This window comes from Loa loa (genome assembly GCF_000183805.2).
Source record: "Loa loa unplaced genomic scaffold supercont3.300, whole genome shotgun sequence".
Classification (NCBI taxonomy): domain Eukaryota; kingdom Metazoa; phylum Nematoda; class Chromadorea; order Rhabditida; family Onchocercidae; genus Loa; species Loa loa.
In genome coordinates this window covers 31,278-47,746 of record NW_018108480.1, presented here as the reverse complement: position 1 = coordinate 47,746, position 16,469 = coordinate 31,278, and the positions used below count along the sequence as shown (strand labels likewise).

At 28.4% G+C, this 16,469-nt stretch overlaps 2 protein-coding genes across 2 annotated transcripts; one reads left to right on the top strand and one right to left on the bottom strand.

The window, feature by feature from the left end:
- Positions 1 to 956: 956 nt before the first annotated feature.
- Positions 957 to 5,328, bottom strand: LOAG_06008 (BSD domain-containing protein). Its single transcript, XM_020447038.1, has 12 exons — positions 5,147 to 5,328; positions 4,730 to 4,833; positions 4,544 to 4,621; positions 4,252 to 4,407; positions 3,823 to 3,958; positions 3,594 to 3,746; positions 3,419 to 3,495; positions 3,155 to 3,313; positions 2,582 to 2,800; positions 2,231 to 2,434; positions 2,058 to 2,138; positions 957 to 1,135 (listed from the first exon to the last, which is right to left on the bottom strand). The coding sequence occupies exons 1-12, from the start codon at positions 5,307 to 5,309 to the stop codon at positions 1,061 to 1,063; spliced, it is 1,605 nt and encodes a 534-aa protein (XP_020302690.1). The 5' UTR covers positions 5,310 to 5,328; the 3' UTR covers positions 957 to 1,060.
- Positions 5,329 to 9,792: 4,464 nt separating this feature from the next.
- LOAG_18415 (hypothetical protein) lies at positions 9,793 to 14,489 on the top strand (the record flags this gene model as incomplete). Its single annotated transcript, XM_020451074.1, has 12 exons — positions 9,793 to 9,930; positions 10,338 to 10,509; positions 10,924 to 11,099; positions 11,397 to 11,549; positions 12,002 to 12,018; positions 12,419 to 12,525; positions 12,929 to 12,973; positions 13,045 to 13,081; positions 13,185 to 13,288; positions 13,667 to 13,775; positions 14,091 to 14,217; positions 14,406 to 14,489. The coding sequence occupies 12 exons, from the start codon at positions 9,793 to 9,795 to the stop codon at positions 14,487 to 14,489; spliced, it is 1,269 nt and encodes a 422-aa protein (XP_020305176.1).
- Positions 14,490 to 16,469: the final 1,980 nt, after the last annotated feature.

The window sequence follows — 16,469 nt, the reverse complement described above, 5'->3', positions numbered from 1 at the left end:
TAGCGTAATAGAAATTTACTAAAGTAAGCTCACTACCAAGAGTTGTCAGTTTTTCAATAATTTCGACCATTAACATACAGTAATGCCTTCTCATTTAGTTTCACGCTTCGAAGCAAACCCAAATATGCATTGAAATTAACTCGTTTTCAGTTTCGCAATACGACAAAGTATCAAGTTTGGATTTCATTCGTCAATCTTCAAATTTTAAAAGCAGTACCCACCGAACCTCACTGAATACCACTCGATGCATTCTCTTCCGAAAATTACTATCCATTAAGAGCCTCATGCAGTAAGTAAAAAAATGACGAAATATAACCCATCATCTTATATCACATTACTCCTTTTCAAAGAGCGGTCAACATCGCCAAACAGCACTGCGTACGCAAATATTTAAAGTTCCAAAAACCACGTTAAATCTTCATTTAGTAAAAAGTATAAAACGGAACAGTTTAAAACTTACAAAAATTATCAATATCTCTTGTTCAGATAAAAGCTAATTACTTGTTGTCAATAAAGAAATCAATTTTTAATTGATATAAAAACAATCGTAAACACAAATACCCGTCTTGGAATGCACTGCTATGTTAACGTACAAGTTTGGACAAATGTGAAGCATTACTATAGATAAACAACAATCACATTTCGGAAATAGGTAAATTTATTTACGAATGATTACCCCCTTTACCTTTCACGCACTCCCTCACAAATGTCATGTAATTTAGTTGGATTTACGAGAAGTTTTAGGGACAATGTTGAAGTAAGACATGTTGTAGGGTATAGGAAATCGAATTATGCCTTATTGCAAATTAGAACCACCTAAAAATGGTTATTTCCACCAAGACATAGGTCGTATTGTTCCTGTCGGGAAATAGTTGTTACTTAAGAGGGAACTGTGAAAAGGTTGCACAGTTACGAAAAGAATTCAAAGAAAGTAAACAGTAATAAGGTTCTCTCAACCCCACGCAATAATTCGATATTTTCTAAGCAAGTATACTCATACAGAAAATCATTTACAGCTACCTTCATTCGCCAAAAACAAAAACTAGATCTAACAAAAGACCTACTTCTTCTTTTTCTGCAAATATGCGTCATAACGCGCATAAGCGAAACTGAGCATTTGTCGACAGTGTGCAAGCTGAAAATAAAGTCATTCAAAAATACAATAAACTGTGATAAGATACCATTCAATATAGCAGTCCAAAGGTTACAATAGAGCATAATTACATTGAGCATAAAGTAGGTAAAGGTTAAAACTTGGAAGTTGGCATGCTAAATTTTCTGTTAAATTTCAAAATAAAACAAAAGCAAGGAATTTAGAACGCAACAAACATCTGCATGAATTATACAAACGTTTGGTCGTGTTGAAATTACCTGTCCTTTATTTTGTATTTTGGTATTTTGGGACGAATTTTATCAAAAGTTTAGTTTGGAACAAAATATTGGTGGAAGCCAAATTTATCATAACAATGTTTGTATGTTTGTTTACACTTGGAGCCAATCTAATTTAATTAGTCTTGTCTAATTTCATTAATATCCTTGCATTGAGGACATATCTGCAGAACATGAAATACTATCATATACTAAAAAAAGTGACCATAACTCATTAGAATAAAATAACGAAATAAGATTTTCAATATTTCTCATTTTATTATTTTCGGAATGGTGTACTATACCGGCGATTCAATGCTTATAATTTAATGAAGGAATCATCAAACTTCAAACTTCAAACGAAGTATTTAATTTGGAATAATGCAAAGGCACCAAAATGGTCTTTTAAGAGGTTTCTGAGCATTACCAATACTGTCAACTACCAAAATACAATAGATATTGATACCTTTAATGCAACAAGTTTTATAGGGTGCAACTTGTCGCTGGACATGATTATCTTCAGATTATCTTCAGAATTATCTTCAATTATCTTCAGAAGAAAATTTACAATGTCAATTGTTTGAATCCATTAAGATAAAAGGCTCCAATTTGATAAAATCATAAATAATTTGATCTGTCTTTAAGATTTCATTAATGCATTTTAACACCAACAATCATAGTTCACTCACATTTTTTTTCCCAAATCGTTCCTCTGCTGAAGCAATTTTAGTTTCTTCAAAATTCCGCAAAGTTATATTCATCCTTTTTAACTGAAAGTATATTTAGACATTATAACGGTTTTTTGATTACGACAAATGAATACTCCAAAAAGTAAATAGAAAAAACTGCAAAATAAGCTAACTTTTTCATCCATATCAGGATTCATCGGCGGAAAACACATCCAGAAATGCTTCAATAGCTCGGCAACAGAATCATGGATTGCTTGTAGGTCAACCAAATCTGTTGCAGTCAACTCTGATGTAATGTTCTTACCTGATGCTTCCGTGACAGCAGTGGCTAATCTTAAGAGATCTTCATAATCACTATCCGAATCGTCCTCTAAATCCTGCAATCGTTTTCTGCAAATAAAACGAAACTGAGAAAGACCAATTTAAGTGAAATAAGCGTCTTCGATAAACGCGAAAAGTCAGAATGTCAATAATGAGGGATTTAAAGAATTCGGAACAACTCCAAACTAGTTTTTACAACTCACGTCATCATAATCATCGTTCTCTGGCATAGCTTCGCATACCCTTTGCACAATATCCCGATAAGCTCGTGCTTGTCCATCAGTATAATGCTTTGCTGGTCTGACTACACCACCCACTGCGAATGAAATAAGGTCTAATTCCTCCTCATGCTTATCTGATCTCAACTCCTCACTTTCTAACATTATTTCATTTTCATCCTCTTCCCTTGATTTCGGATCTATCTGAAAAAAAAAATGTAAGTTTCAAGATATCGAGAACCAAAGAAAATTTGTAATATTGGCAGTGACAATGGCTAAGTTGTGCGAAGCACGTAGAAGCATCTAGTACATGGAAGCTGATAACGATCAAACGATCTGAATTGGTGATAGCAGATAGCATAAACGACAAAGTTTGGTTGTTGACATCCTGATTATCTTTCAAGGAAATAGAATCACAAAACTGTACCATAACTACGATAAATGGGTTGTACTAGATATTTGAACGATACACTGCTCATCAAAGCTCAATAACGGTTTGAATCAATTCTTTTAAAAAAAACCATTTCCCTCACCCTCTTAAAAAAGGAAAAAAAATACTTTTGTGCTTTCTTCATTCATTTGTCCTTCCAAATCGGCAACAGTTGGTACTTCATTTTCGGCAGTAGTTAGCAGAACCCGCTCTGAATGATAATTGAACCTTTTCATCAGGGTGTCTTTTGTTGACGAAGCATACTCCGATAAAGATGATATGTTGTTCTGAAAGTTTATGTTTTTGCAAAAATTTAGAAACAATAAAGTTTTTCATTTATTAGAAGACTTTTGATTATTTCTTGCAGTGATGAACTGAAAACCATAACCTACAATTAAAGGATCATCGTGGATGTACGAAAAATCGAGAGTTTTATGAGCAATCTTCGTATCCAATAGTTTACGCATTTCTGGAATAATTCAACCATGGATGAATTATTTCTGCAATGAAAACGATGGGGCAAAAGATATCAATTTTAAAGTAGGAGTGACAAATACAAAGCGTTACCTGCATTATCAGCTTTAATGCAGTCAGCAAATGGATCGGATGGACTAGGCGCTACCTCACGTTCACGATGAAAGTAATGTGATTGAAAAAACTTGGCCCAGAATTCTTGCTCTGTCATTTCGTGTGGCACAAGTTCCAGATGCTTCCTTTCTACTGAAATTGAATTGAGTTCATTAAAAAATTTTAAACAGCTTAGTGAAATTGAAGAATTTAATGGAGCGTGAAGAACCTGCTGGGTAGGTTCTGAATATACTCTGAATTGTATCAATGTTGAGATTTAATTTGACTCCGTTCGTGCCTTCGGATTGCGCAATGCTGCTTAGGAACCCACTTGAAACACCCAGTTTCCCGCCGTCTGCATCCTTCTGAATTGATTATCACATATATATCTTGGAAAGATAGTAATTCATTCAACAAATGAAAAGTGAGTCATTACTGAGGCTTCCACTATCTCTATTCTAAGAATAATAAAATTTGCAACACGGCCATGTTTTAAAAACAGGAAAGTATTTCTTATGGATATGCATTAGTGCAGGAATATATTGGCAAATTATGTTAAACAAGGCTAATTGAATTAAATGGATCTCAAATGTAAACACACATACAAATATTATTATGATAGAATTTGACTTCCAGCAATATTTCGCTTCAAACTGACATTTTGATAATATTCGCTCCAGAAATCTTGAGCAGATATCAGTTTCGACGCAACCAAATGTTTGTATAGTTCTTGCAAATGTTTGTTGCGTTCTAAAATCTTCTTCTTTGCCTCTAACTCTTTCGTTTTACTGTACTTCAGCGACTGTGTAGCATTCTAAAAGTACCCTTAATAAAGTTCGACAAGCATTAAGCCAACCAGTTAAGAAGTTTCCAGTCCGAAACTTTTTTGGTCAAACATTCGGGAATTTCCAAATGAAAACCTAAAATTTGAAATCTAGCAAAAGAGTTACCTGACTAACGATCTGTCTATGATGTATAAGCGCCTGTTGTAACATTTCTTTTACCAAATCGCGGTCTTTTACATGCATCTGGAACTGATATAAATATGTTCCCATAAATAATATTGAAAATCTCCACATACAAAAGTCCTGCAAATGATTCCAAGTCTATCATGAATAATGACAAAAAAAACTTGCCTCCTTCCCAAGTGGGTTAACGAAAACAAATGTTGCTTGTTCTTCATCATGCTTACATATTTGGAGCTGTGTTTTCGTTTTGTTTGGTGGCGAAATTCGCTGTCCTAAAATCCAGAAAGCATTATGTAAGTGGTGGAAGGGAGAATTCAAATGTTAGGAAATGAAAAGCAAAGTGCAAAAGCAGTAAAATATTTTTGTAAATCTGTGGGAAACAATGCACCTCATACTTTCCAAATTTAGTTTTGAAGAAAATGAAATTACAATCCTTCTTTTAGAAAAGAAAATATATACATATTAAAAAAAAGAACGGCAGAAATTCTAATCTTTCAACGTAGTAACCTGTTCAAATTTCATAACCTATTCCCCCTGACTTGGTCGTTCCATCACTTAGCTTTCTGAACTGAGACTTTCTCTTACCTCTAATATCGCTAAAAAAGACGACAAGCTTCTCGTCCGAAGCATTATCCAGCCACTCAATCCGATCTTCGTAAACATAAAAGGTACCAATAGGCGATTTAGCAGCACCTGGCATACGATATTTCACGTGTTCAACACGCAACAATAATTCCTTGTTAGACATTACTGATGATGTCCTGAAATTACTGTGTAATGAGAAAAATCCATCCAGCTTTTACCACAAGTTCAAAAATTACGTGAATGTAATGACGTTGGATAATACGTATAAACCGCAGAATGTAATTACACGTGTAAGTAAAAAACATTGACGCACGTGAATAGTGTGAAGAGCTGAAAATATAGGAAAAGAGATAATGGAGAAGAACAGACGAAAAAGGGCGAGAAAATACTGTAAGGAAGAAATTGGTGAAATCCAGGAAATAATTTATTTTTCGTGGAGGACCAGAGATCAATAGAAAATCGAAAAAATTACGCTCTAAAACCTTGGAGACTACACAAAGAAAGAAAGTAATGAATCAAATGACAAAAATACACTGTAATAAAAGGAGAGGATAGCATAGCAAGCCATGCGAAACAGTATGTAATCAGGCATCAAAAGTTATATTGAAATATCGTAAGTCAAAACAAAAACATGTGATCATAAATTCAGGTTTCCTTGTGCAGTTTGTAACGGTACAATACAACAACCCACTCAATAACACTGGGTCATTGTGAAAATCTCGATCTCTCGGTTTGTTAGCTTCTCATCAAAATTAAAATTAATTTCCAGTTGTAACAGTTATTTGCTAATTTTTTAAAATTTACTTGTAATAAATTAGAGTAAGTCGGTTTGACTTTTATTTTGTATATATTTATAGATTGAAAACGGTCACTTATCTTGCCTGATCCATTTATTTCGTGCTTTGTTATTTAAATTAGTTGTTGTGGAGATTAATTGATACATTGATATTGGCCTCTTTTCAAGAGCTTTCTATTTGGTATTAATTCTGCTAAATATTCTTTCTGCTAAAAATTCTTTCTAAAAATTTAGTTCGTTTACTCAAATAATGCACTCAGAGTCTAATCTATATATCGGATGTCAGATTAAATCATAACTACAAATATTCAATTAAAAAATTGTATTTCAAAAAGAAAAGAAACTGAAATTACTAGATAATAAATGACAAAAAATGATTTGACAATAGCCGGATTTATCGACAAGAGATATAACCGAGGAATCTTAGTGGTTCTCTGGTTATTATATTACATTACTGGATTGGAATGCTTTAATACAGTTTTTCCTTTAAAGATTCTCATCAATCCTACATGTATTTCGGGGCTTTTTTTTTTTTTTAAATTTAACATTTGAATCCTTTTTGTTATCTTCTTTGTTCAGTTTAGACCGGCAAAAAGGAGTAATTACTCATGAATAAATGAAGTTTAGTTTAGTTATTTCATCTTTTATCACAAAGAGTTCATTTGAATTGTCAAAAAAAGAAAGGTCAAAATCTGACTGAAATTTTATTGAAAAGAAATGATTGCAAAAAAAAAATCTTTCTGGTCAGTTATTCCTGCATTTATTAATGATTGTAAAAGTTGGATTCACATTTCGAGAATCCATTAAATTCTAGAATTTTCGTGGCAGACAGAAAGAGAGGGAGAGAGAGAGAGAGAGAATTCAATAAATAATGTCCTCTAGAAAGCAAAAAATTACGAATGCTCATATACAGTCCGGTGAATCCAATCAAAGCGCATTTGTCAAGGATACAATATTCTCAGCTCATTGCCTTGTATGATGTTTATATATAACACAGAAAGTGCACTGAATATATTTTAGATTTCCATCGAAGAACTATTCTTGTAATCTCTTTGTTACATTTTTTCACGTATTTGTCACCATTTGATTAGCTGTAGGTGACAGAATTCTCGTATACATATGGCTCTTTAATCTTTATTATCTATTCGCCTATTAATTCTCTCGTTAGGTTTATTGATAGAACTTAAACGAACCTTTTAATTGAGATGAGAAAGTTTGAAGCGGAATAGGAAAAATTGTTCTTTGGATCAATTCTTTTCATGCTGCCTCTCATTATATTGGGTTGATAATTCCCTGTTGAGTTTGAAGGATTGTTTGATAACAGATGGAAGTGCTACTAAAAAAGAGTGAAAACTAAGTGCTACCAAAAAAACAGACATTTGCGCTGAAAACTATCTTAGCCACTTGCGTTGAAAACTATCGTTAATTATAAAGCATACTGTTAATTCATTTAATTATCATCCAGGTGGAAAATTCAGCAGACAACATCGAAGCAATGATAAATTTACTTAAATGTAATCAAACATCTGCAACAAATGAAGGAACGATGGATAAATCTGAAGAGAGGTTGGTGCTATTTTCATTTATAAGCCCAAAAATACTGTCCTTTATTGTTTATTACATTTACTATTACGGTATGATAAGATTCAAAATAATGGTTCAGCTTATTGATAGCATGCTTTTTTACTGATAACAAGTTCATTACTTACTCTACTTGTATTCATTCTATTATCATGAAATCTTTCGTTGAAGCAAATCGTATTTATTTTATTCATGCAAAACATAAAAATCATTCATTTATTCATCTATAAGTTTTCTCTTTTCTAATTGAACTTACTCCTTCTTTTGTAAAATCCCTGATAATTAAAATATATTGATTTGTCTCAGTGATATGATATCGAGTATTACTGTCATAATACTGTTAAATTGTCGGTATTATTTTTTCCTCTAGTAAATCAGTGAAGATTGAAGAGAAAAAAGTTGCTAAGATGATATGCTTATCCAGGAAAACATAGCAGAAACTGAAAAAGAAATAATAAAAGATTTGAGATAGTTGTGACTGTCATGCTTTAGCATTGCTATGAAAATGATGACCGTCTCTTCAGAAATCAAAAATTGTCGTTTCTTTCACTTCACCGGATTTCAAAATCTCATTTGCACATTCTTAGATTTTAAATTGGATTTTAAAATAAAGAAAAGATTTGATATTCTCAGATTCTCAGATAAATGAAGAAGTTTTATTACAATCCTTTTGAAATTATAAGAATGGAACAAGAAAATATAACAGATTTAAAAATACTATTCGAAATCAGTTTAATTTAATATTACCTAAATAAATTTTTTCGTTTTTCAGGCTAAATACTGGTATTGAAATAACTGAAAAGGAAAAATCAATTCGTCATCAGAAAACAGCAGTGAATATTCTCTTATTTTTTCCATTTTTTTTTCCAAATTAGAATTTAATTCGTTAGAAAGTTCATGCAATTCCGAATTATTTGTAGCTTTTCAAATTTCTTTTTTTTAAATTCCAGTATTTTTAAATATGTTAAAAATAATATAAACGAAGCTTTAACAAACTTAAGGTAATATAAATCGAAATTAGCTCATATGGTTATGTTTTTGCGAAATATTATTTCAAAAATTTATTTTATATTAGGAATAGATTTTAATTAATGGGTCAAAGCAATCTAATTTTTCTTTTTTTCCCTTAAGTTTTGATAAATATTTACCATCATCCAGTTACAGCTCATCAGTACTCACTTATTTTCCTTAACTTTGGAACATTTAGAACAATGCTTTTTCTGAAAGATCTTTCATATTTCTATCAAAAATTTATAAAATTTTTAAAAAGATTATATTTTTTATTTTTTTTCTTTTGCAAAAATTTTTTTCCTAAGCTTAAAACTTCATTTCAATGAATAAACATGAAATAATTAGAGCAATCTTTTTCTTGAAAAATTATTTCTATCATTTATTTTTATTTCTTGTAATAAATTACTTGTAATTGTTATGGTCTAAAGTCTTAATGAATAGCTGTTAATAAATTAATGAACAATCTCAATACTGCACAATTTATATGAGTGAAACTTTTACTTTATACGATAAAATTCCACATTTAACAAACATCAATTGTAAAATTTCATTATCATTAGTTGATTTTGTTTCTTACCTGATTTTTTTTTTAACCTAATGAAAATCACTAATTAGCAAATTAATCCATTTGTAAATGATGAATTTTTCAAGACCGAACAACAAAATACATTGTCAAGAATGACAAAAATAACTGATGCAAAAGAAATGATATTATCAAATATAAAAGGTATGGTACAATATCTATGCAATAGAAAGAACAATGACTTTTTTTTTTTGGTTCTTTAAATATTTTTTATTAATTTACATAGAAATGTCTGAATAAATATTGTATGGTGTAGATTTATGCTAAGATGACAGACCTATTTATGGATATAAAATATTCTTACAAAATAGTAAGTAGTAAAGGGTTTTTTTTCTTTTTCTACAAAAAAATTGTTCATTTTTTCAAGTCTCTTTTGTTTTTCCATTTCATTGATATAATAATGTTATTCTTAACTTATCATTATATCACTACCTACCTAGTGGATTACAACTAATTAGCTATTTATTTGCATATTAACTATGCTGAAATTGACAGATAAAATTTGCATATCCTACTGATAATTACAATAAAACCAATAATTTTAATAAAATAATGAATAAACGAATAGATAACGATACAATATATTTTATTAATAATTATGTTATATTTATAACTTATAAATAACTATACAAATGATTAATTGATAAATTTGCAGAACCAATACAGATACATTCAATGATAAGCATTAATCAAATACATAAGGATGAAATACATTTGGAATATAAAATTGAACTCTTAGGAAAGGATGGAAAAATTCGAAAGCGTGAACTGACTTTACTACAACCAACAATCATACATTTACAACCAACTAAAGTTAGTTAGAAATTGTTTCATTTAATTTAAAGTTGATAAATGACATGGAAAAAACAAACATTTATTTCAAACGAAACTGTTTGCGAAATGACTCTTTGAACAATAATTTTGACAAAAATTGCGGTGAATTGGTGACAATAATTGACAAATAAAAAATGATAATAAAAAGTTATGGTGATAATAATTTTGACAAAAATTACGATGAATTAACAAAGCTGAGAGTAAGCAAATAGATGGCAATAAATTTGCATGGGATATTTTCAGTGAGTAGAATAAACTTGTCTGTTATTTTGTATAAAAAAAAAGTTTTATCAAATAATATATCATCTATTCAATAATGATAGGTGATAAGAATTCGAAAATTATCAATCTTAGAGTTGAAAGTGATTATGTTACATATTTTACAGAACGATGAGAAATATCATCAACCAAAAAATAAGTTAAGTTTATACGTTTGTGATGGATGTCTACTCCTGATCAGAATGATAAAGTTAACACTGGGTGATAAAAATATCTCCACGGATATTGTACACGAAGAAACTCAAATTTATGGTAGTGGTAATGTTAACATCAACAACGGTATTTTTTATTTTGCTATTTAAAAACTTCTCCCTGAAATATATTTTCTTTAAAAGAAAAAAAAATGTAAATTTAAAGTTTTCACATGAAATCCTTTATTTTAAATCTTTTATCTTTATTGAATTTCCAGAAATATTCAAATTATAAAATGAACATTTTTATTTGAAAAGTAATGGTAAAATTTGTATTACATTTAAATAAATAAAAGCTATAAATAGAAGAATATCTTGTTGACATTATTAATGAAACGTAAATAATTCCAAGATTTGAACAAACATACCAGTGCAACCAGTGCATTATGCATTTCTGTTTGAGTTCCATAATTAGTTCATTGATTTTCATTGTCAACTTATAAATTGATGAAGAAAGCTGATCTAATTTTGATAATTTATTAAAAGACGACTTTTGTTTTAGAACCAAAAGCTCTCAGCAATATAAAGGAAAGAAGTAAAACAAACGAGGTTTGGAAATTTTGTGATCCAACTTCCGCAAAATGCTTTAATAAGATAATACTTACAAAAAATGGGAATTATAAATTAATGGATTTGATCGAATTAAGATGCAAAGAAAGTAGCAAAAAGCCAAATAAAGTAAGCTTTTTTATCAATAAAATTAGCAAATTAGAATAACTTTATTCTTCTTAATACATTCATACTATTTTTTCGTGCAATTTTCCAAATTTTAAACATTCTTAATTTAATTTAATTTTCAATTGTTAGAAGAAAAATGGGACATTTTATTGAATGAAAAAATAAAAAATTATTTCCTTTAAATTATTTTCGGTATTACAAAACCTACTGCAAAGTTAGAGTATGGTATGGCTATGATAGTAGAAATGCAAAAAATAGATGTATGCAGAAGAATGAAATCAGAAAAATACTTGTCAGAAATTAATTCCAACTTCTGATGAACACCACAACAAGAAAAACATGAAGTCAAATGAAGGTGAAATTTGCGACTTCAATCAGTTAATTGGTTATGGTGAAGGATTGCTAACCATCGAAACTGCTTTGGAATTGTCGACAGTAACGAAATTAAAGGTTTTTAATTACCAAATAGCATAGGGAATTTAATTACACAATTTTAATTTAACTATAATGTAATGACAACTTCATTATATGAAGAAATTGGAAAAGGTCTTTAAATTCTGCCTTCCATTCGAATTACATACTTTGAATTCAGGTAGTAGATTTCATTTCCAAATATAAATATTACTGTTATATATGAGGCTATTGGAAAAGTTCATAATGTTTAAATTTCTGTATTTTTTCCGGATAAATTATATAAATGGTATGAAGCACGAGATTATACCACTGCTAATTGTGAAAGCTATCCTGGATCTATATTATCCAGGTTTATCTTTTCAAATTTCATTTCAATTTCCAAGTAAAAATATCACTTTAAGAAATGTGGTACCAACTGATATAGTCCATCATCTCGAAATTTGTTTTTCTAATTAATCTTCTCATTTTAATAATCTTAGTTATTTCAGTGTTTGAATTATACCTGGTAAGAATAATTTCATTTGTTTGTAATCTGTAACTAATTAGCTAATTTTTAATATTGAAAGCTATGAAAAACTAAAGTATCCTTCAAATTTTTCGATATTTTCCCATTACGATAAGGATACTATAGTATTTTATTGGAAGAAAGAATTTAAGTTTGATCTTTTACATTTTTTAATTTGCCGAAGAAAAGTTAATGTAGTACAGCTTATGTCTCATTATCGTAATCAATTGTCATACTGTACATCTTTCCGTTTGTCAACTTTTATCATTAAACAATTCTTTTTTTTTTTTAATCTAACTTCATCTAAAAATAAAATTCAAATTAGCAAAGATGTTCGTTATTTTCGGACATAAAAATAGCAAATTAGATTTGAAAGAATTACTGTACACTAAATTTTTAGTTATTATCCATCATCACGATTGTCAAGAGAACAACCAAAAGTTACAGAAGTAAAACAAATAAATATGAAAATTTCCAAACGAGATGATAAATCCCCTCCGAATTCTGGTTCGAAATGTTTATTCTCTAATAAAGATTTGAAAGTAATTCAGTAGCCAAAGAAAAATGATCAGATTCAAACTTAGGCCACTCTATGATAATGATGATAATCTTAACAATAATAGTAATTATTATTATTACTTTTATTAATAATAATGAATAAAAAAATCTCGAAATCTTCGAAAACGCATTTCAACTTTCATTCATTTCCATTATGGTTTTATATAAAAATTGTTTATAAAAAAATTATTATTTCATAGCAATTGCAATTGTTTTTTCTTGTGGTCAACAAATTTATATTTATAAGAATCAAATGAATACAATAGAAATGATTGTTTTATAAAATGATTTCATTTTTTAACCGATTTTTAAAATCCAATTCTTCAAATTTTATCATCTTATTAATTTGCAGGATTGAGTGATACATCAGCTGGTGGTGGTAGCGAATCAGAAAATGGTAAATATTCCATAATCAAAAAAAGTTATAATCACTAATAGTGTTATCATTTATCATGAATAATGTTGCAGATCATTTACGATATCATTCTGCTAGTCATAATTCCAGGTGAGTGCTTTTACTTTTAATGTTTTGTTTTTTATTTTAAGTTATACTTCTTAGTATCAAATATGTATTAATTTCGATTTAAACTAATCAAGTTATTTATAAGGATCAATTTTGATTTTAATAGTAATAAAGATATTCATGAAAGTTCGCCACCCACTGCTGTTTGTAAAGTTTCATTGGCAAATACTACTGCTTCACTTACAAATGGTAGGTTTGTATGTTAGAATCATTTTTTAATTTATAGAAAATATAACGATTCAAATTTGCAAAGCCTTTAGACATTCTTTACTCTTCAAAGGCCTTATTACTTTATTGATGTATTGTTTGTGTATTTGTGAAATAAATGTATTTTATGATTTAAATTTTATAATTCATGAAAAATTTGTGTAAATCATATCAGTTTGTAGGATATAATTTCTTTTGTTATGATTTTTAGAATTAATATATTCTCATTCTTCGTATTTCAAACTTTTACTCACTACCATTTACATAAATTTTTTCGACATTTTCATAAAAAAAGTTTCTTTTTCATCTTTGAAATTACGAATTTTTTTCAGATAAAAAAAAGGTTCTATTTTTTTTTAGATTTGCATCATTCGCATGGATATTCGGATGACATCTGTTGCCCAAAATCAGCTAACATCTGGAGGAAATCATCTGGAGTTTTACTACCACCGAAGCTGTCAGACATTACGTATTTTTTTTTATAAAGTTTATATTTGTATAATCAACGGATACTATACGATCATATCATTGAATTGAGAGCTAAAATGAAATGTGTTTTTTTTTTCGAAATCAAGTGAAAATGCGATAAAAGTTAAGAATTCGTTTACATATATATATTAAATATTTAATGGAAAATTCCATCCTAGAATGTATAAATATTTTTCATGAAAGTTTTTAAGAACGATCATCGAATTTCATTTTTGAAATTTTCAATAAATTTGAGCATTTCAAATTTAAAATTGAAATTGAATTTGATCATTATCGATCATGTTGCATATTTTAGGACAACAAAAAAATCAAAACCAGAATCACATAAACCGGTATCATTTCGCTCTCCAAGGCGTATTTTTTATGCATCAAATGAAAGATTAAATTTTAGCGCAGAAATGATTGCACCAAATGCGCCATCAGTGAGTTTTACGAAAATAATGAATCCATTGAAATATTAAATTTTACACAGTAATCTAAAACATAATAATTGATAATACGAATTAATGATTAATTTTTCCTTTTACTAAAAACATTGTTTACCTGTCATTATAATTAGTTGTCATCAAATGCTTAATTTCATAAATTATTTCCTTCCTATATTTTGCAGATGGCGAAAGCAGAATCTGAAAATGATGCAAATAAAATCACCATTTTCTTATCCGATAAGCATGGATTAAATGTAGTTTATTAATTACTGTCATTTAAATGTGACTCATAATTTAAGCACCTATTTCATTCCTACAATTTGTGTCACATAGATTAGCAAGCATACTGTCTTATTTGAATTCTTCCTTGCTTATTTTATCCCTTAGCAGAACAAAATAATGATAGGCATGATGATATCATTAAAAGAATAGTTTGCGAATTATCCGTTCGATATTATCAATCTATATCATTTATAGATGGCTATAACAGTGGATGTTGGTATAAAGCTTATCAATGAAGATGGTTCAAAAAGACGAATGAAATGTATTAAAAATCAAAAAATTTGTATTGATGATCAAGTTGTTTATGAAGATTGACCTTTCTCAAAATTTTTAAATTCCATAATTTCTTTTTTTTTGAAAAACAAAAATTAAATTTTGATTTCGAAAAAAACAAAGAAAGTAAGTAACAATCTAACTGCTAACCAAGCACTAATGGAAAATATTTAAAGATGATAAAAAAAAAAACTCTTACCACTTTATTTACTTAAAAATATTATCCCATTAAGAGAATTTTTAAAATTTCACTTTAAATATAATCAAATGTAATCAAGTCCATTTACAAAGTTCATTTGATAAACTATTTCTAAGGTCAACCTTATGTTTCAATCACTGATAATGTTACTGTAAAATTTAGTCTGATAAAAATTTATGAAATTCATATTACTCATTAATGCAATGGGTACTATTCAATGTATTTATGGTAATATTTGCGATATTTGTATTGATTATAGAAAAGGACGACATTTTGTACACTCTTCAATTGATATTAATCATTCACATTCATGCTGTTATTTTCTTTCTTGTTGCATTCAACTACTCTTCCTATTTCCAGTTCGTTGCTCTATTTATACTATTTGTACTTATTTACTTATTTACCTAACAAATTAATTAAATTTTTGCACGTAATTCTTAAATGAATTAATCTAAAATTTCATCAATATTATTATCAATTAGAAGCTTTTTGAGCATTCTTTCATATTATTTGTTAAAAAAAAAAAGATGACAATTTGAATTATTAACAATAAATTTTATATTTCTTTATCCATTCTATTCAATAAACTTTAAAAGTAAATTTCAGAAATGAATTTTTTAAAGTTCTCATTCAATTTATTTTGGTAACATATTTGAATGAATACAAATCATTTTGCATATTACTTAAAAATAAAATTTTTTTCTGACAATTTGATCAATTTAGAACAAAATATATGGTTATCTTTTATCGGTGTAAGAGAAATAGAGGAATTTTCATTTTAATTTTTTTTTTTCATTTTGTTTGTATGTATACGCATACACCTGTATTTTACACCTGTCCATTTCAAAATTTATAGTAATGCTGAAAATTGTTGAAAAAAATTTCTTCTCCCGCCAAATTTTATGTTCAAGTTTTAAAATTATGTTCATTTTATGTTCAAGTTTTTTTTTTTTAATTTACACACTATGTTTATCAGTTTTTGAAATAAAGAATTTTTATTTAAAATAATTTTTTACTTTTGTCATTTATTATATTTTCTAATAATTTAATTTAATGGAAATTCTATTAAAGACATTATTTTCAATTTTAGTTTCTAAATCAAATTTGAAAAAAAAAATTATTTCCACTAATAATATCTTATAGAGAGTGAATTTTTGTCATGTTTTGAAATTGAAAATTTTCTTGTTCTGTATGTATTTCTAGAATTATTTCATTTTATGATTTTTAATAAAATTGGCTCAGCGTAGATAGGATTTGTCATCTGACCAATGTTGTTGATATATGCGGTAAAATAAAGTCAATTTCTCCATTTAGGAATCATATTTGTTGATTTGCTGCAGGTGGTGCTTATGTCTATCGTTCCATCTGTGGTCTTGCCCAAATTTACAACCGTAAATTATAAATCAATCATATCTTTTATTCCTCTCATTTTACCACAATGTTTATTTCTAGTTACTTTTGCAAATTGCATTTTACCATTATGAATTTTATT

What these genes read in the sequence shown, in the direction of transcription:
- LOAG_06008 (XM_020447038.1), bottom strand. Translation starts at nt 5,309, where the DNA reads ATGTCTAACAAGGAATTATTGTTGCGTGTTGAACACGTGAAATATCGT. An exon ending in CTTTTTTAGCGATATTAGAG is followed by an intron (nt 4,834 to 5,146) that starts GTAAGAGAAAGT and finishes TCTGGATTTTAG; the next exon opens with GACAGCGAATTTCGCCACCA. An exon ending in ATCCTGATATGGATGAAAAA is followed by an intron (nt 2,139 to 2,230) that starts GTTAGCTTATTT and finishes ATATACTTTCAG; the next exon opens with TTAAAAAGGATGAATATAAC.